At 40.2% G+C, this 15,461-nt stretch overlaps 1 protein-coding gene across 3 annotated transcripts in view; it reads left to right on the top strand.

Annotated features, from left to right (window-relative positions):
* LOC113406380 (protein eva-1 homolog C-like) overlaps nt 1–1,244 on the top strand; it is a 68,383-nt gene extending 67,139 nt beyond the window's left edge. For all 3 annotated transcript variants that reach the window (XM_026650948.2, XM_026650954.1, XM_026650958.1), the window contains one exon: nt 841–1,244. In XM_026650948.2, the coding sequence (XP_026506733.1) occupies nt 841–1,244 (404 nt within the window). The remainder of the gene's footprint in view (nt 1–840) is intronic.
* Nucleotides 1,245–15,461: the final 14,217 nt, after the last annotated feature.

Raw genomic sequence — 15,461 nt, 5'->3', positions numbered from 1 at the left:
CAAGAGTGCTATCCTTTTCTTTCTCAGTGAAGGGTGCCCAGGTGTCTTCTTTCCCTCCCAAATATAGTGGAGCAAACATTTGATGTGTACCTGCAGATGGAGATGGTCCTGAGTGGCAACTTAGAGCAGTCTCAGGACTGCTTTACATTTGAGCTCACAGGTGCTAATCTCAGCTGAGATAGATGTACCCACATTAGTGCTGCTTATGCTAGAGCACTAAAAAGAACAGTGTATCTGGGGCTAGCAGGGGCACGGTTTTGACTAGCCCCCAAACATGTATCCAGGGGGCTGGGCAGGTATGTACTCAGGTGGTGAGCCCTTGCTACCCTGGCTGCGCTGCTATTTTTAGCATGCAAGCTGGAGCAGAGCTAGCAGGGGTACGTCTACGCTAGCCAGGAATCCCAGCTCCCCGCTCAAATGTAGGTGGACCCTTTGTCATGAAGGCTGCAACAGCCCGAGGGATTATTCTGGCCACCAGAGTTTGCCAGAACACAGAACCTCTCTGCCCAGGCCCCCTTTTCCCAGGCCATGCCCACTATGGCAAGAGGGCTAGAAAAGGGAGGCACCAGCCAGTGGTGAAGAGTGCTAGTAAACTATTCATAAAATACAGCATAACACTTTTAGGGGCAAGTCTTTTTGCCCAGTAATTAAAGAAATTGACTAGGCAGGATTTAGATGACAAGTACACAAACTTTTTGTTGCATGGCAGATAATGCCAAAAAAGCACCAAACTTACCCAACATCACGTAGGGCTCTTTGGAAATGACCGCTGACTTTTGTATCTGTTCTCGGCTTTTGTTTACAGATGTTTTAAGTCTGGCTTTTTGTTTTGAATTTTAGATCACCCTGAAAGAGCTGCTCTCCTGTTTGTGTCTAGTGTGTGTGTGGGCTTAGTCTTCACACTGTGTGCTTTGGTGATACATGTGTCATGCACTAACGACTTCCCAAAACTGCACAGAATGAAAGACCATTCAGTGCTGGAAAGCGACAAAGCAGATGATCACAGTGATGATGAAGAAGAGGAAGATTCTTCAGATTCAGACTTGCCAAATGAGCTAACAGGATTTTATAGGACGTATTACTCGGGTTATAATTCAACAGAAGCAGCTGAACTGGCTGAAAGGATAGAGCGCCGAGAACAGATAATGCAAGAAATTTGGATGAACAGTGGTTTGGATATGTCTCCTACTAGAAATATCAGTCCATTTTATATTAATGAACAGCAAAGTGTTTATTTTGGATGATACAAGCTTTTTGTTTTTAATGTACCTTCTGTGAAGGGACATGTGTAACTATATATAATTATTTGTAAAGTAAAAAAATATATAAATAATAAAAGGACTGTTTCAAACCCCTGACTGCATAACCCAGTGTGGAACAAATTCTGCAAGGATTTATAGTTTGTTGTTTTTCTTATTGACTAGTTGAAGATGAATTCTTGTATATAAGTGGAAAACATACACACCTCTGCAGAAAGAAAAGTAATGAAGCAGCATAATAGAGGATTAGGTATTTGTGTTCCATAAGGACATGGCATTTATTAGTTAACAGGTTAATTAGGGCAGGCTTCTACAGTACTTTGGAACTGCCAGGTGCTATAGCAATGTAAAATATTTGTATTATTAATGAGGCAGGCAGGCTAGACAAAACCATCCAGGGCTCCCTGTGGCCCTTCTGCTATTGCTCCAACCCATCCCAACTCAACCTTGCCCCCCAGTAAACCACTATATAACTGAGCTCAGTCTAGCTGGAGCTAAAATCCTGCTAGCGTTAGGCCGGTTAACAGATTTGGTTCTTTAGGGTTGTATGCAAAAGAGGTAAAAAGTGCGGGAGCCCTTGAAGTTAAGCCACAGCGAAGTCATGTGTTTTCTCAAAAGTGTGTTGTATTCCTTCAGAACCATGGTTAGCCAAACCCCACCTTAATGCTCATGCAGAATGCGTACAGGCCTAGATCATGAGTCCCTGATGTATGCTGAAGCTTTACTCCTCACGTAGGCCCATTGATTTCAATAGCAAGAGTAAGGTGCTATTCAATATGAGTGGGAGCTTCACAGTTTGGCTCTTTTTTCTGCATGCAGGTAGCAGGCACATATGCCCTCCCCACTGAAAAAAAAATCCACTGACAGGGAAGATACACATGAGTAAGAAGTGTAAACTGGCATCAGGACCTTTAGTGTCATGTACTGTTGAGAAAAGGATTAAAAATAAAAGTGTCATAGAGCACTTACCTGAGGCATATTGAGTTGTTACATCTGTCTGTCCTTGAGTTTAGCAACCTTTTAATTCTGTAAGAGCCAAACTAAATCCCTCCCCCCCTTAGGATTGGTAGCATGTTAGACAAATATTTTTGTGAGTATTGTGGCCATTTATTTGATTTCAGTTCATTTTTGCTAATGTATATTTTTAGAGCCTGCTGATTTGACTTCAAGTTATTCTCCATGAGGTTCTTTGATAAAGGTCACAATCTTCACTTCAAGAGTGTTCATGGACTAATCATGTTTGATTTAGTTCAATCACACAGAAAATTAAATCAGAAATTTATCTACATTGAAAATGCAGCCTTCCTGCCTTTAAGTAGGATGTCTCCAATATTTTAACTATAGTCTGTAGGGACCTAGCAGAACAAAAGGAGGAAAAATGTCACTTCCTAGTGGTAATACTTATGAGGTCACTATGCTGTCCCTGTTCAGTACCCATGTACAATGTAGTTATATGAATCCTCTGAAAGAAAAAAATGTGGCTTGTTTTAAACTCAAAATTGAGTTTGGGAAAAAAATTAGGAAAGAGAAGGGGGACTTGCTCAACTGGCTTAGCAGCAATCAGATGCTGAACTGGAAAAGCTGAACGCTGATTAGTGTCCTGTTGAGGGAAGGAGCACAGATTAAGGAGATGGGAAAGGATGACATTAGCCCACTTCATTTAGCTAGGCCACTTTTCCAAATTATGCACATTGTGTTAAGCATGCAATACAGTGTAAATTTGAGATAGCACTAGTTTTTCGTTAGCTGGGACTTGAGAGCCCCCTTTCCACAGCAGAGTTATTATGGTTAATGCATTTCTTTAACAGGGTTCGGTTTGGAAAAGATTTAGTGAATTACTTGGTCTTTTCAAGGTGAACTGCAAAGTGAAAGACTTTTGTTTTTTAGCCTAAGGAGGCCAGGTTTTTCTGTTGCCCCACCCTGTAAGTAGGTGTTATCCAACAGGGAAATGCTGCCTGATTCCAGCTGACTCAGGGATAGCTACATCAGCAAAACCTCCTAGTGTAGAGGCACACGATGCTGGCAAAAAAGTGCTTTTGGCGGTATAGTTTATACCAATTTCTCACACTAAATAAGCTGTGCCAGCGAAAGCATTTTAAATGCCAGCATAACTGTGTCTGCCCTAATGGTTTTGCCAGTATAAAAATGTCTCTACATATCATACCATTAAGAGACAATACTCTATCAATAACAGTTTCAAGTGTAGACCTGGCCTAAGACAGAGATGCCTCTGTAGGGAAACCCTGCAGACAGCCAAGTGCAAGGAGAGAGTTTAGACCCAGGTTTATGTTTTCATTGTTGTTAGTTGAGTCAGCCCTAAAACCAGTTCCCAGGAACAGTTTGGACTAAAGACAGGAGGCCAGATCCTCAGCTGCTATATATATATCAGTGCAACTTCATTGACATCAGTCGAGCTATGCTGATTTATACCAGCTGAGGATCTGGCCAGTGTGCTTACATTGTCCTTTTCTGCTGGATTGCAATGCATAAAGACTGCCTCAAAGCAGCCCCAGAGTCTTTTGGAGCCCTTATTCCACTGAGGAGTTTCAGCACCCCACACCTCCTTTCCACATGTGTAATTTAGGCTACTTTAGAAATGGAACCCCCTCAGCCCACCACATTTTTCATGACAGTTTAACATTCTTCAAACCTTTTTACTTCCCAACCTCTCGGTGTCTCTTCCTTTGATTCTTTTCCTACAACTCTTTGGCCCTGTACATGACTGCATTTGACATCATTCTAAAGCTCAGGGCTTAGTCCTTCAAGCCAGATTTTTACTTAGCATCAGCATAGTTGAAGGAGCCCTGTTGACACGTCTGACTGTTGTCCCTTTTATTTCTTCCATAAGCATTTGACTTTTGACCACACGTTTTCCTACTCAAGGATATTTTGTACGTTGAACACAAACTATGCCAGTCTCTCCACAGCTCAACTGGTAGCCATGATCATGCTTGACAAGGTAACATCCAAGATGGCAGCAGACAAAGGAAAGCCAATGTGTTACCTGACAAAGCTCATGTGAGTCCAGCAGTGGTCATTTTGAAGTGGCAGTTTGGCTAAGCAAGATCTTAGCTTCATCATCATTGTGCTTAGTTAACCTCTTACCAGAATCAAAATTCGGAGGTGGTTTATTTCTTCCAGGCTGCCAATTCTCTGCTCTGCTAGGGTGAAAATCATCTCTATCAAAATGAAGGTTAGTAATTTCTTCTTCGCTCTCCTGAGAGTACTTGCTCCTAATGGATTTAGCAGACCTGATTTCTTCCAGAATTTCTGATAAGGAGGTTGAGTTTTCAATTCACATGTTCTTCCCAAGGATGAATGTGAGAGTTTTGGACCTTTCAGGTGTTACTCTCAATGTAGTTAATGGTATCGATTACTGCTCAAAGTTTAGCCAAAACCAATCAATGTACGTTGCAAGTTGCTGGGCAAGATAAGCTACCTGGTAAGTTTAAACTAAGTTTATTTAGAAAATCATGGGGCCGATTCCCCAGTGTGTTAACACAAGTCTTGGGACACTGTGACTCCATTTACTCCACTTTTACATCTGTGTGACTCAACTAGTGTAAAATAGCAGCATTTCAGGCCCTTGGTTTCCTTAGAAGAGTGATACATGCCAAGTGGTAGCTTCTAGTGGCCAGCAAGGTCATCATCATGCTCATCTTATGATTTATTTATGGTGACATCTACAGCGTGGAAGGCACTTTCCAAACAAAAGGTGGCCTGGTCTTTGCTTAGAGGTACAGCATACAAATAGAGTGGAGAGTTGGCCACATCTTGGTACATACGATGTTCTAATAATAATGGGTTTTACGCCATCTGAGGCCTAACAGGTATCCTTGCTGCATATTATTCAGCAAAAGGATACTTTAAAACCATCATATGCAACCCTAACAGCGAAAGAGCTACTTTATCAACAGAGTCACAAAGTGCTTCTACCACACTGCTACCCTTTCCTCACACACACCCTCTGTCTCTTTTCTAAAGCGATGTTAGCACAGTCATGTGCCTTGCCCCTGTACCAGGCTCTCGCGCCCCTCCCCCAGACCACTCCCCTTGCTAGCAGCTTCTCTAGTCCCCACCACCTCTTCTCCCCAGCGGTCCCATTACCTGCCATCTGACGTTTGGCCTCCCCATGATTCTCTTTCTCCACCTGCTGCTTTAGCTTTCCACATATACTTCACCATCTCAACCTAGCCCCACTTCACCTCTTTCCTGAACTGCTTTTCCAGCTTTCTCCACTAGTACCTCCACCACTGCTTGAGGAAATGCCAGAACAACAATCCCTGCCTTCTCCCAAACTTAACCCACCCCCTGATTCCCCTCTCCCCCAACTAAAAATAAAGTAGAGGAGTTAAACCTATTTAGAGCAGAAAAATATGGGTACCAAGATTATAACCCAATAGTTAATGCATTTATCAACACAGCTAACTAAAGGCTACAATACACTCAGTGTTATTTAGGGCTCCATGAGGGACCTGGTATTTGAAATCTGTCACTAATTTTAAGCAGTGGTTCTATCCACTTTTGACTGCATGTGCTTTAAACTGCTATATCTTCCTTATGGCAACCACCACGTATCATGGTCAGGACATAGCAAGGATCCTGAAACCTAAGAACATTGCTGAATGTAGGACTTAGGGAGAGGTATGTGACTTGGGAGCCAAAGGGTAAGTATTGCTGCTTTAAATTCTGGCTTTGTGCATTGGCAGATGGGTATGGTTTGTTCAGCTGTGTATAAAAGCATGGATTTCAGCAAACCCTATTTAACATGTGAGGGAACACTACAGGACCTAGTATTTCCTTGGAGACAGTATTGGTGGGACTAGAAGGATCATCCAGTGGTTATGACCGTAGCCTAGAGCTTGGAAGGGTTGGATTCAACTCTCTGCTCTGTCACACGTCCTGTCTCTTTGTGCCCCAGGTTACCATCAACAAAATGAGGATAATAGCACTTCCCACTCTCAGATCTGACGGTAGCTGGGGCCATATCAAATTCTTAGATCAGCTGTAAATATTTAAATTATGATAACATCCAAAGGCCCCAACTGGGTAAAACACTTCCATGGATCGGAAATGGCAGCTGTTCCACAATCCACCGCTGTCTCTGTAGAGCCACACCCTGAAAATGTGCTTACATACAAGCATTTAAGTGTGAGTATTTAAATAAAACATTAGAGGGATACATTTGTTTTAAGTCGGTGTGACAAGTGATGATGAGAGAAGGAAAATCAGGATTGCCTGGTGTAGAAGGGGAAGGGTTTTTTTGCATAAGATTGGAAACCATGACTCACTCCTGCTTGAGGGAAGTTTCCCTTTCTTGTTTATAATTTGAGTTCAACTTGCTACTTCATTTTTATTTAAAATCTAAATCTTCACAGTCAGTAGATTGGGTGAAGTTTCAGTGAGTCCCTTATTTGCTTCCCAGTACTGTACTGTTTGTTGTTTAGCATCACAACAGGAAAAAATTAATCAGTTTTGAGTTCATTGCTTTTTCCTGATCGTTTTTGGTAGAAGAACTAAGATGCAGTGAGCAGATCATTTCAGTTTCATTGATGTTATAGCTCATGCTGAAAACAAAATTTGGTGTAAGACACTGAAAATAAATGAGGAACAAGTGTAACAGATGCTATAACAAATGACTTACAATTTTTATAGCAAATACCAATGTAGGGTAATTAAACATAAAATGGTCTGTACTGAGAAAGCCACTATCAGTACCATTCCTATTCTGTTTTACCATTGCAGGAGCAATGTGAAAAAGCAATTGACTCGTTAGCTAGCAGAGGGATGCATAAGCTGAAAAAATATGTAGAAATATAGCCAATATCTACTTTGTTTGCAGGCTAAAGGCAGAGACACAATTAACCGGTGTGGCATAGGTCACCAGCATCACTGCGGGAGGGATCGTCCAGAGTTAATAACAAGATGAAGTCTCAGCCGTACACTCCATGCTGCTACTCAGTGGAGCTGCATAAGAAGAAAATATTACAAAGGAAAGCTTGCAAGTTAGTTAGCTGACTTTGTGTGTCTTGAAGGCATTACATATTAGGTTTATATTACATGCCTGTCTATGTGAATGACATTTGCATTTGAAAACATTGCATTCACTTACAACAAACATGAAATATTAAGTTAGCTGGAAGGTTTTGTTCAAAGTTTGCATGGATCTGTTTTAAATCGATAATTTGCTCCTTTGAAATAACTAGGCCACCCAGGAACCCAAAGTTTATTATCAGAAATCCCTGTGCCAGGCTTGAAAGAGGTTGAAAATGAATCCTTTTGAAAGCCAGGCCTTTCATCAAAATCCATTCAGTTCGTGCGTGTACGCTATTGTGATCAGCCAAGCTGTGCACTGCCGCTTGAAAGGTGTCATGAAAAAGACGACAATACAGAAGGTGTGGTGCAGCATTAAAATAGTTTAGAGCTTTTTCCTTATTCTCAAGTGAGAACCTGAAGCACTTGAGAAACCATAAAAATGTGAGTGCCTGGGAGGTAGGGAATGAAAACAGAAAGGTTTAGAAACCATTCAACTGACTTGACTTCAGTATAAACATTGTGAAGGTTAAAAATCAAACACGTAGAAACCTTGTGTAACCTCTCTCATAGTCACATGGCTGAGCACAGACAAGCTTGGAAGTGATCAGTTCAACCACACAACGAAAACAATTTTGCAACATTTGTGAAGCAGACGTCTTGTAGCATAGATTTTCTAGGGCTCTCACAGGCCCTCCTCCAAAGCTCATTGATGTCAATGGGAATCTGCCCACTGCCTGTAGTGAATTTTGGATTGAGCTCTAAGGTTCTTTGTAAGTAAACAGTCACATGTCTGCTGGTTTTCCACATCAAACACTGTGGCTTCAATAGCACAACTGCCATAAAGCTGAAATTTTAACTCAGGAGCAAAGAATATTTTTTTTGAGGCTGTGCAAATATTAGCAGCCTAAAGTTAAACCATTAAAACTCCACATAACCCTTACAAGAGCTGAGTTCAGTGTTCTTTGACATGCACAGAATCCTGGGAGACAAAGTCCGCTACTGTCCCAGTATCCATGACCCTGTTTTCAGTGACCTGTTTTGCCCTATGAGAGGGATACCTCAAAAACCTAATTAAAATAAAGTATATTAACTAACCATGCCAGCAACCACTGATGACTATATTTGATTATACTAGCATCCTCATGCACACACCTACCACAGGTGTGTATATATCTTCTGATGCATATACCTGTGGCTACATGAAATGAATGCACATACATGCAGTTGTAACAACCACAGGTGTATGTGAATGATTGCACCTTCTGCTACGCACACCTCTGGCTATTTGATCTTAATACCTGTACACTCATGAATATCTGAAATATTGCACATGCAAAATGGTTCATTCACACTAGCTTGATTTCAGTTAAGTATGGCAGCTCATATAGTTTTTTGTTTTGTTTTTTTAAAGGTACACACAACCCACCAAGAATGTGCTGATTCTTTTCTGCTCTGTTTGACTTTGTGCACTCCACCCCACTGCTAGTTTCCCAGCATGGGCGGAAAGGGTCAAGAGGGACAGTGAGTGTGAGCTGGCTTGTACCAGAAGGAAATTCAGAGGAAAGAAGGCTTCGTAGTGGAGGAGGAAATGTGGGTTGGGATTCATTCTAAGTAAGTCCTGATCTGGGCCAGACTCTTGGTATCAGCCACCCTCCAACGCCCCGGCATAGAGCTCCTGGCAACTCCTCCTTAATCCTTAGGAAAGAAGGATAAAAAAATTGAGATCAAGCGCAGAGAGAATGGCAGAATATTCAACTCCTTATAGACTATGAGCCAAATTCTGACTTGAGTTACGGCCCATGCAATCCCCGTGACTCCGGTAGGCTTGTACAGATTATGAAATAGGGTAGAATTAGATCCTAAGAATTCAAATTGACATTCACACTACCCCACAAAGCTATGGTTTAAGATCAAATGCAATAGCAAATATCTGTTAACAATTCCTATTACAGAACAAAGGTTATATAGAATTTATTAAAATCACAGAGAGTAGGGAGAAACTGAAACAGTGTTTGTTAGTCACCACCAAAGACTTCTGTTATGTATTTTTTTTAAACTTGACAGTAAGTGATGGCCCCCTCAAAGCTATGATCCACTAATGATGAAGATAATCCTAAATCATTCACCCTCCAAGATGGAGAGATTTTAATTAATCACCGCTGCAATTTTTGAAAGTTTTAAGTTCTATCAGTTTCACCCATGTTTGTTTGTTTCTTTTTCTTTCTTTCTTTTTTTTTGCAGTAACTCCTGTGAGATAAGCAGACTATTCTGGAGAAGAAAATAAACATGCCTCAGGTCAGCTGAAGTCTGTAAGGAGTTCCCGTTACCCTGTGTTTTTTCCTGCCCTCTCAAAATCAGGAATAACTATATTCAGAATTGATAAATGAAGAGGTAGCAGTTCTTGCTCTGAATGGGAGGCAAAGTGGTGCTGAGGGAAAGACAGGGAAGCAGAGGGTACCAAAAGCAAAAGTGATCACTGCAGTATGGAAAAATTGTTGGATTAATTCTTAAAGTGTAAGGGTTATGTTTCCATACCAATCCAGCATAACACACTGAGGTACCAAAACACTTATCAGAAGAGACAATGCCCTAAAAAAGACTCAAAACTAGTAACATGAGTAGCATTTTTGTGTTGATTGAAGAAAACTCATAAACCCCACAAAAATGTTGCAACTAGGAATTTTTAAATGCATAATTATACTTGGCTTTTATTACTCACCCTCTATTGAAAATCTCTCTCACAATCCTGGGAATATATTAAAAAAATAACTGCTAGTTTTTTAAGGAAGTGCCAAATTTCCTATTTTTGCTATATACTTCCTCTAAGTCCAAAACATTTTAACTGCTGCACAGTATGTACTTGTTTCACTACAACACGAGAACAAGTCAAGTCCTTGAAAGAAACAGTTAGGTGTTTTATGGTAAAAACACAGGAACTCTCCCCCCTCACTAATTTTATTTAACTTTACTGAGGAAAGGGTTTTTTTAAATTATGTTTTAGCCCATTTATGATGTCCTGCAGTATCCTGATGGGGACAGGAAGTGGGAGCTTTAGGAATACAAGTCTTCATTTCTACTCTTGGTGATCCCAGAGAAAGACATATTGCTATTTACAGCTTCTGAAAATGTTTCCCGGAGGTGATAACGCTGCACGCTCAGAGACTGTGTGCCCAATTCTCTTCTCACTTACACTTAAGTCAGAAATAGTTTCACTGAAGTCAATGGAGTTACATCACTATAAACTAGTATGAGATGAGACTCAGACCCTTTGTTTTCACCCAGTTTCTGACTGAATTAATGGCAATGATCTGTCAGTCAATAGAGTGGCAAGTTAAACTGATCCTGAAATCCTGTGTGTAAAACAAAGCAGATAAAACTCCTGCGTTTTGATTCTTCTTGAGACCCTCATGTCCTTGTAAGGATCCTGAAGATCTGCTCATTTCTGACCAACCTTCATGGCCTCGCATCATCTCCACAATTTTCTGGGCAAGTAGAACTTGTCAGGGCTCCCTTGAGAGCTTGTCAGCCCCACTCAGTAAGTAGAGCCATTGCTCACTAGAACCCATGTCCTTAGGGGCTGAATTCATCATCTTTGCCATGCTTCCAGTTCCTGCTGGCTCAGGGAGCAAGAGACTGGAAATAATTAAATCCAGGTCTCCCAAATGGCAGTGCAGAATATATTTCCAATAGGTCACCAAGCAAACCCACAATTAAACTCAACTATTTGAGTGGGAGAGTGGTTAGAGAAAGCAGCTAAACCAAAAAATAAACCTATTTTAATGCACAATTTGGATTAATTTATTTTTACCAAGGCTGACTGCGGTGTAGCCTTCCATTGTGCCAACTGTCAATTTCCCCTGTTGTTTTTGTGGGTTTTGCACACAGCAACAGGGAAAGATCAGACACACTAACACAACAAAAGAGAAAATGTGCTTGTAAAAGCATAAAAATGAGCAAGGGGATGCAAAGGCAAGTATATGGCCTGAAATCGCTTAACTCATTTTTAAAACATCATTAGATTGCAAGTTGACAGTAACCCTTGAGCCCACCCCCAAATCATTCACACTTTTATTCCATAAGCTCAATGACTGTTTGTTTTTTCTTAAAAACATTAAATTTTAGTATATTGTAAACAACAAAATCAAAGGCACCATTTCAAGTGCTCTCTGAGCTCCGAGCATACAATGGTAATTAAAAGGTCTCTGTCGGGGTTCCACTGAAGTGACGACTCTCAACGAGACATGAAATTATAGGAGAGCTTCTTAGACTTCTTTGATAAGTTTGCCAAGTGTACTGAGGAGTGTTCTTGGAAAAAAGGACACTAGCAATGCTAATGAAAAACTGCCATCATAAGCAGCCAAAGTAGTTGTACAATCTTTTCAAGTTTTAATGCAGAAATGTGTAGTGTGCAGGTACCATTTTACTGTACGGTTATTCATATTTTGATTTTTTTTGTGATGTTGCCTCGTCCTCTGTTATACTTTCACAGCATCATAGAAATTAGTGAAATGGCTATAAGCCAACAATGACTTCAGTTATTTATAGGCTTGGAAACTAACAGCACAAACTATTCAAAAGAACGTTAATCTAAGATGAAAGTCCTATTTGTAAGAATGGAGTCATTTGGCTATTTTCAGGCATCCATTAAGACTGATCCAAAACATTTGTGAAACATCTTGCCAGGGACACTGATCTCAATGCAGTTTTGACAATAAAACTAAAAAAAATTTGTTTTAAACCATGAAGCACAGACAATCCCTTTGAGGAATTATTTTAGAATAGAGCCGTACTCCCTAGCATTGCCTTTGGGTTATAACATTGTTTTGGATACATGGTACATTGTGCTTAAAATTTTATAGAACTCTCAAATTACAAAATACTTTAAAAACAGCAACTGTAATGGGACTGCAATTCATGTGTTTTTTCTGACTCAAAAAAAGAAACAAAGATCATTTCAATCTCCCCCCCCCCAGTACATTGCATATATCTAAAATATTGTTAGAAAAAAGGGAAAAAAATAGATCTATTTGCAATGATGGTGAATTATTCATTTACGAATTCAATTATCTGAATTTTTAGAAAACGTACTTCAGGTTAAAACTATCAAAACAAGGAAAACGACAATCTCATGGAATAATTGACGCTATGGAACATGAATATTTTCAAACCATTGTGGCTTGTGAGCCTATTGGCACTAAGGAATCAAATATGGCTACAACTTTTGAATTCTGGCTTTCCTGCACTATACCCTTGCAAGTAACACCAAGTATGTATTTTATGTTTATAGTATGAAGACTTTTTATGATCTATGTGAATGGGTTATTACAGGTCACAGACGTTCATCTGAAGAAATGAGATTAGCAACTCTTTTATAACCTACTGCATTCTTTGAATGTATTAAAATAATTCCAAATTAGTTTTTCTTAAACAATTAAAAGACAATATATTTTTAATTCTGAGACAAAGACCATAGGGTATATATAGTGTCTCCTTGAGACAAACAACTTCCATTAATGTTCAATTGAACTTTATATGCGAGTCTGAAGAACTATTTTTAAAAATACAACTATTGATTGATGGTCAAAGTAGAAAGACCATTAACAATCTATTAAGTAGCACAAGTACTATGTTGTGTTCCAGCTATGTGAGCTCAATCAACATTTTGATGTAGCCTGATAATTATATATTATCATTGGGGAAAACACTTAAGCCCCTTTGTTTTCAGCTTAAACCGATTTTTACCAAAAAATTCCTGAGTTTTACAAAAAGTATTATTCAATTTTTTCCAATTTTCACCCTACTTTTGTATAATTCAAATATATGAAAAATAACTTGTTTCATTAGGAAAATACAATAAATTGCATAAGCTATATGTATTGTATATTATATGCATATAGCCAGTTGAAGTAAGGCTATGTATTAGTCTAAAAGATACACAAGCACGCAAGCTCTGAAGTGCGTGCACGTCTGAACGTACTGATTAATCTCAAGCCCACCACGTACACATTTCAAGATAACGGTTTAAAGATTTGACACTAAAATGGGAAGAAAATGAAAATCTGTATCAGAACACGGTTCAGAACACAAGGAAGTATTAAAAAGTTAAAAAAAACAAAAACAGGAGAAAAAGATGAAGTTGAGGGTATGTGCTGCACATGGTGTGGCCCAATTATTAAATGCAACTATTTATAGGCTAATAGTTCTAAGTCTACAACAGTAAACTGTTTATTCAAATGAAAAAAAATTATTTGGGGACTAGAAATATATTGTTTTTTTAAACTCAGAGGTGGCCTTGTGTTTTGAGTTCTGTTTCAGTGCTTCAGCAAACCACATTGAATTTCATTTATTAAAGCATTAATCTACTGAATACCTTTTTCCTGCCTTTCCATCGACCAAAATAAACCCAGATATTTACCCAGAAAAATTTCTAATAGTTTTTTGCACTGATTTTCACCTTTTTTGTTGTTGTGGTAATAAACACTGATCAATTCCCAGGAAAAACTAAATAAAATAAAATCCAAAAATGAAGGGTCCTATACATAATGGAATATTAAATATTTAAATGATAATGTAGAAATATATGGAAAATCCCTTCTCTCTGTCATATTGCAACTATTCAATCAGGTGAGACACCTTATGCTGACAGTTCCCAGATTTGCATGTCTGGGCCTTGGTAGCCAGACTTTTTGTGGGGAGTTACTGAACCTGGAATTCATTTCCTCCTTGTTGCAATAGATCTCAGATCTGTTGACTTCTGAACATGTTGCAAAGCCAAGGAGCTGGCTGAGTAGATAGGATTTTTGGAGGTCAAAAAAATGTTTAGCTGATTTTGTCTGAGGTTTTTATTCATAGAATCATAGAAGATTAGGGTTGGAAAAGACCTGAGGAGGTCATCTAGTCCAACCCCCTGCTCAAAGCAGGACCAACCCCCAGCTAAATCATCCCTGCCAGGGCTGTGTCAAGCCGGGCCTTAAAAGCCTCTAAGGATGGAGATTCCACCACCTCCCTAGGTAACCCATTCCAGTGCTCCACCACCCTCCTAGCGAATAGTTTTTCTTAATATCCAACCTAGACCTCCCCCACTGCAACTTGAGACCATTGCTTCTTGTTCTGTCACCACTGAGAACAGACTAGATCCATCCTATTTGGAACCCCCCTTCAGGTAGTTGAAGGCTGCTATCAAATCCCCCCTCATTCTTCTCTTTTGCAGACTAAATAACCCCAGTTCCCTCAGCCTCTTCTCATAAGTCACGTGCCCTAGCCCCCCCAATCATTTTTGTTGTCCTCCACTGGACTCTCTCCAATTTGTCCACATCCTTTCTGTAGTGGGGGCCCCCAAAACTGGACGCAAAAATCACTTCCCTCGATCTGCTGGCAATGCTCCTACTTATACAGCCCAAAATGCCATTAGCCTTCTTGGCAACAAGGGCACACTGTTAGACTCACATCCAGCTTCTTGTCCACTGTAATCCCCAGGCCCCTTTCTGCAGAACTGCTGCTTAGCCAGTTGGTCCCCAGCCTATAGCAGTGCATGGAATTCTTCCATCCTAAGTGCAGGACTCTGCACTTGTTGTTGTTGAACCTCATCAGATTCCTTTTGGCCAAATCCTCCAATTTGTCTAGGTCACTCTGGACCCTATCCCTACCCTCCAGCATATCTACCTCTCCCCCCAGCTTAGTGTCATCTGTGAACTTGCTGAGGGTGCAATCCATCCCATCATCCAGATCTTTAATGAAGATGTTGAACAAAACCAGACCCAGGACCGACTCCTGGGGCACTCCGCTTGATACCAGCTGCCAACTAGACATCGAGTCATTGATCACTACCCGTTGAGCCTGACGATCTAGCCAGCTTTCTAGCCACCTTATAGTCCAATTCATCCAATCCATACTTTTTTAACTTGTTGGCAAGACTACTGTGGGAGACTGTATCAAAAGCTTTGCTAAAGTCAAGATATATCACGGCCACCACTTTCCCCATGTCCACAGAGCCAGTTATCTCATCATAGAAGGCAATCAGGTTAGTCCAGCATGACTTGCCCTTGGTGAATCCATGTTGGCTGTTCCTGACCACCTTCCTCTCCTCCAAGTGTTTCAAAATGGATTCCTTGAGGACCTGCTCCATGATCTTTCCAGGGACTGAGGTGAGGCTGACTGGTCTGTAGT

Source organism: Terrapene carolina, unplaced genomic scaffold, assembly GCF_002925995.2.
Source record: "Terrapene carolina triunguis isolate 2854851 unplaced genomic scaffold, T_m_triunguis-2.0 Scaffold30, whole genome shotgun sequence".
Lineage (NCBI taxonomy): Eukaryota > Metazoa > Chordata > Testudines > Emydidae > Terrapene > Terrapene triunguis.
Note: the sequence above shows the minus strand (reverse complement) of the source record. Positions and strands in the feature narration are given on the sequence as shown.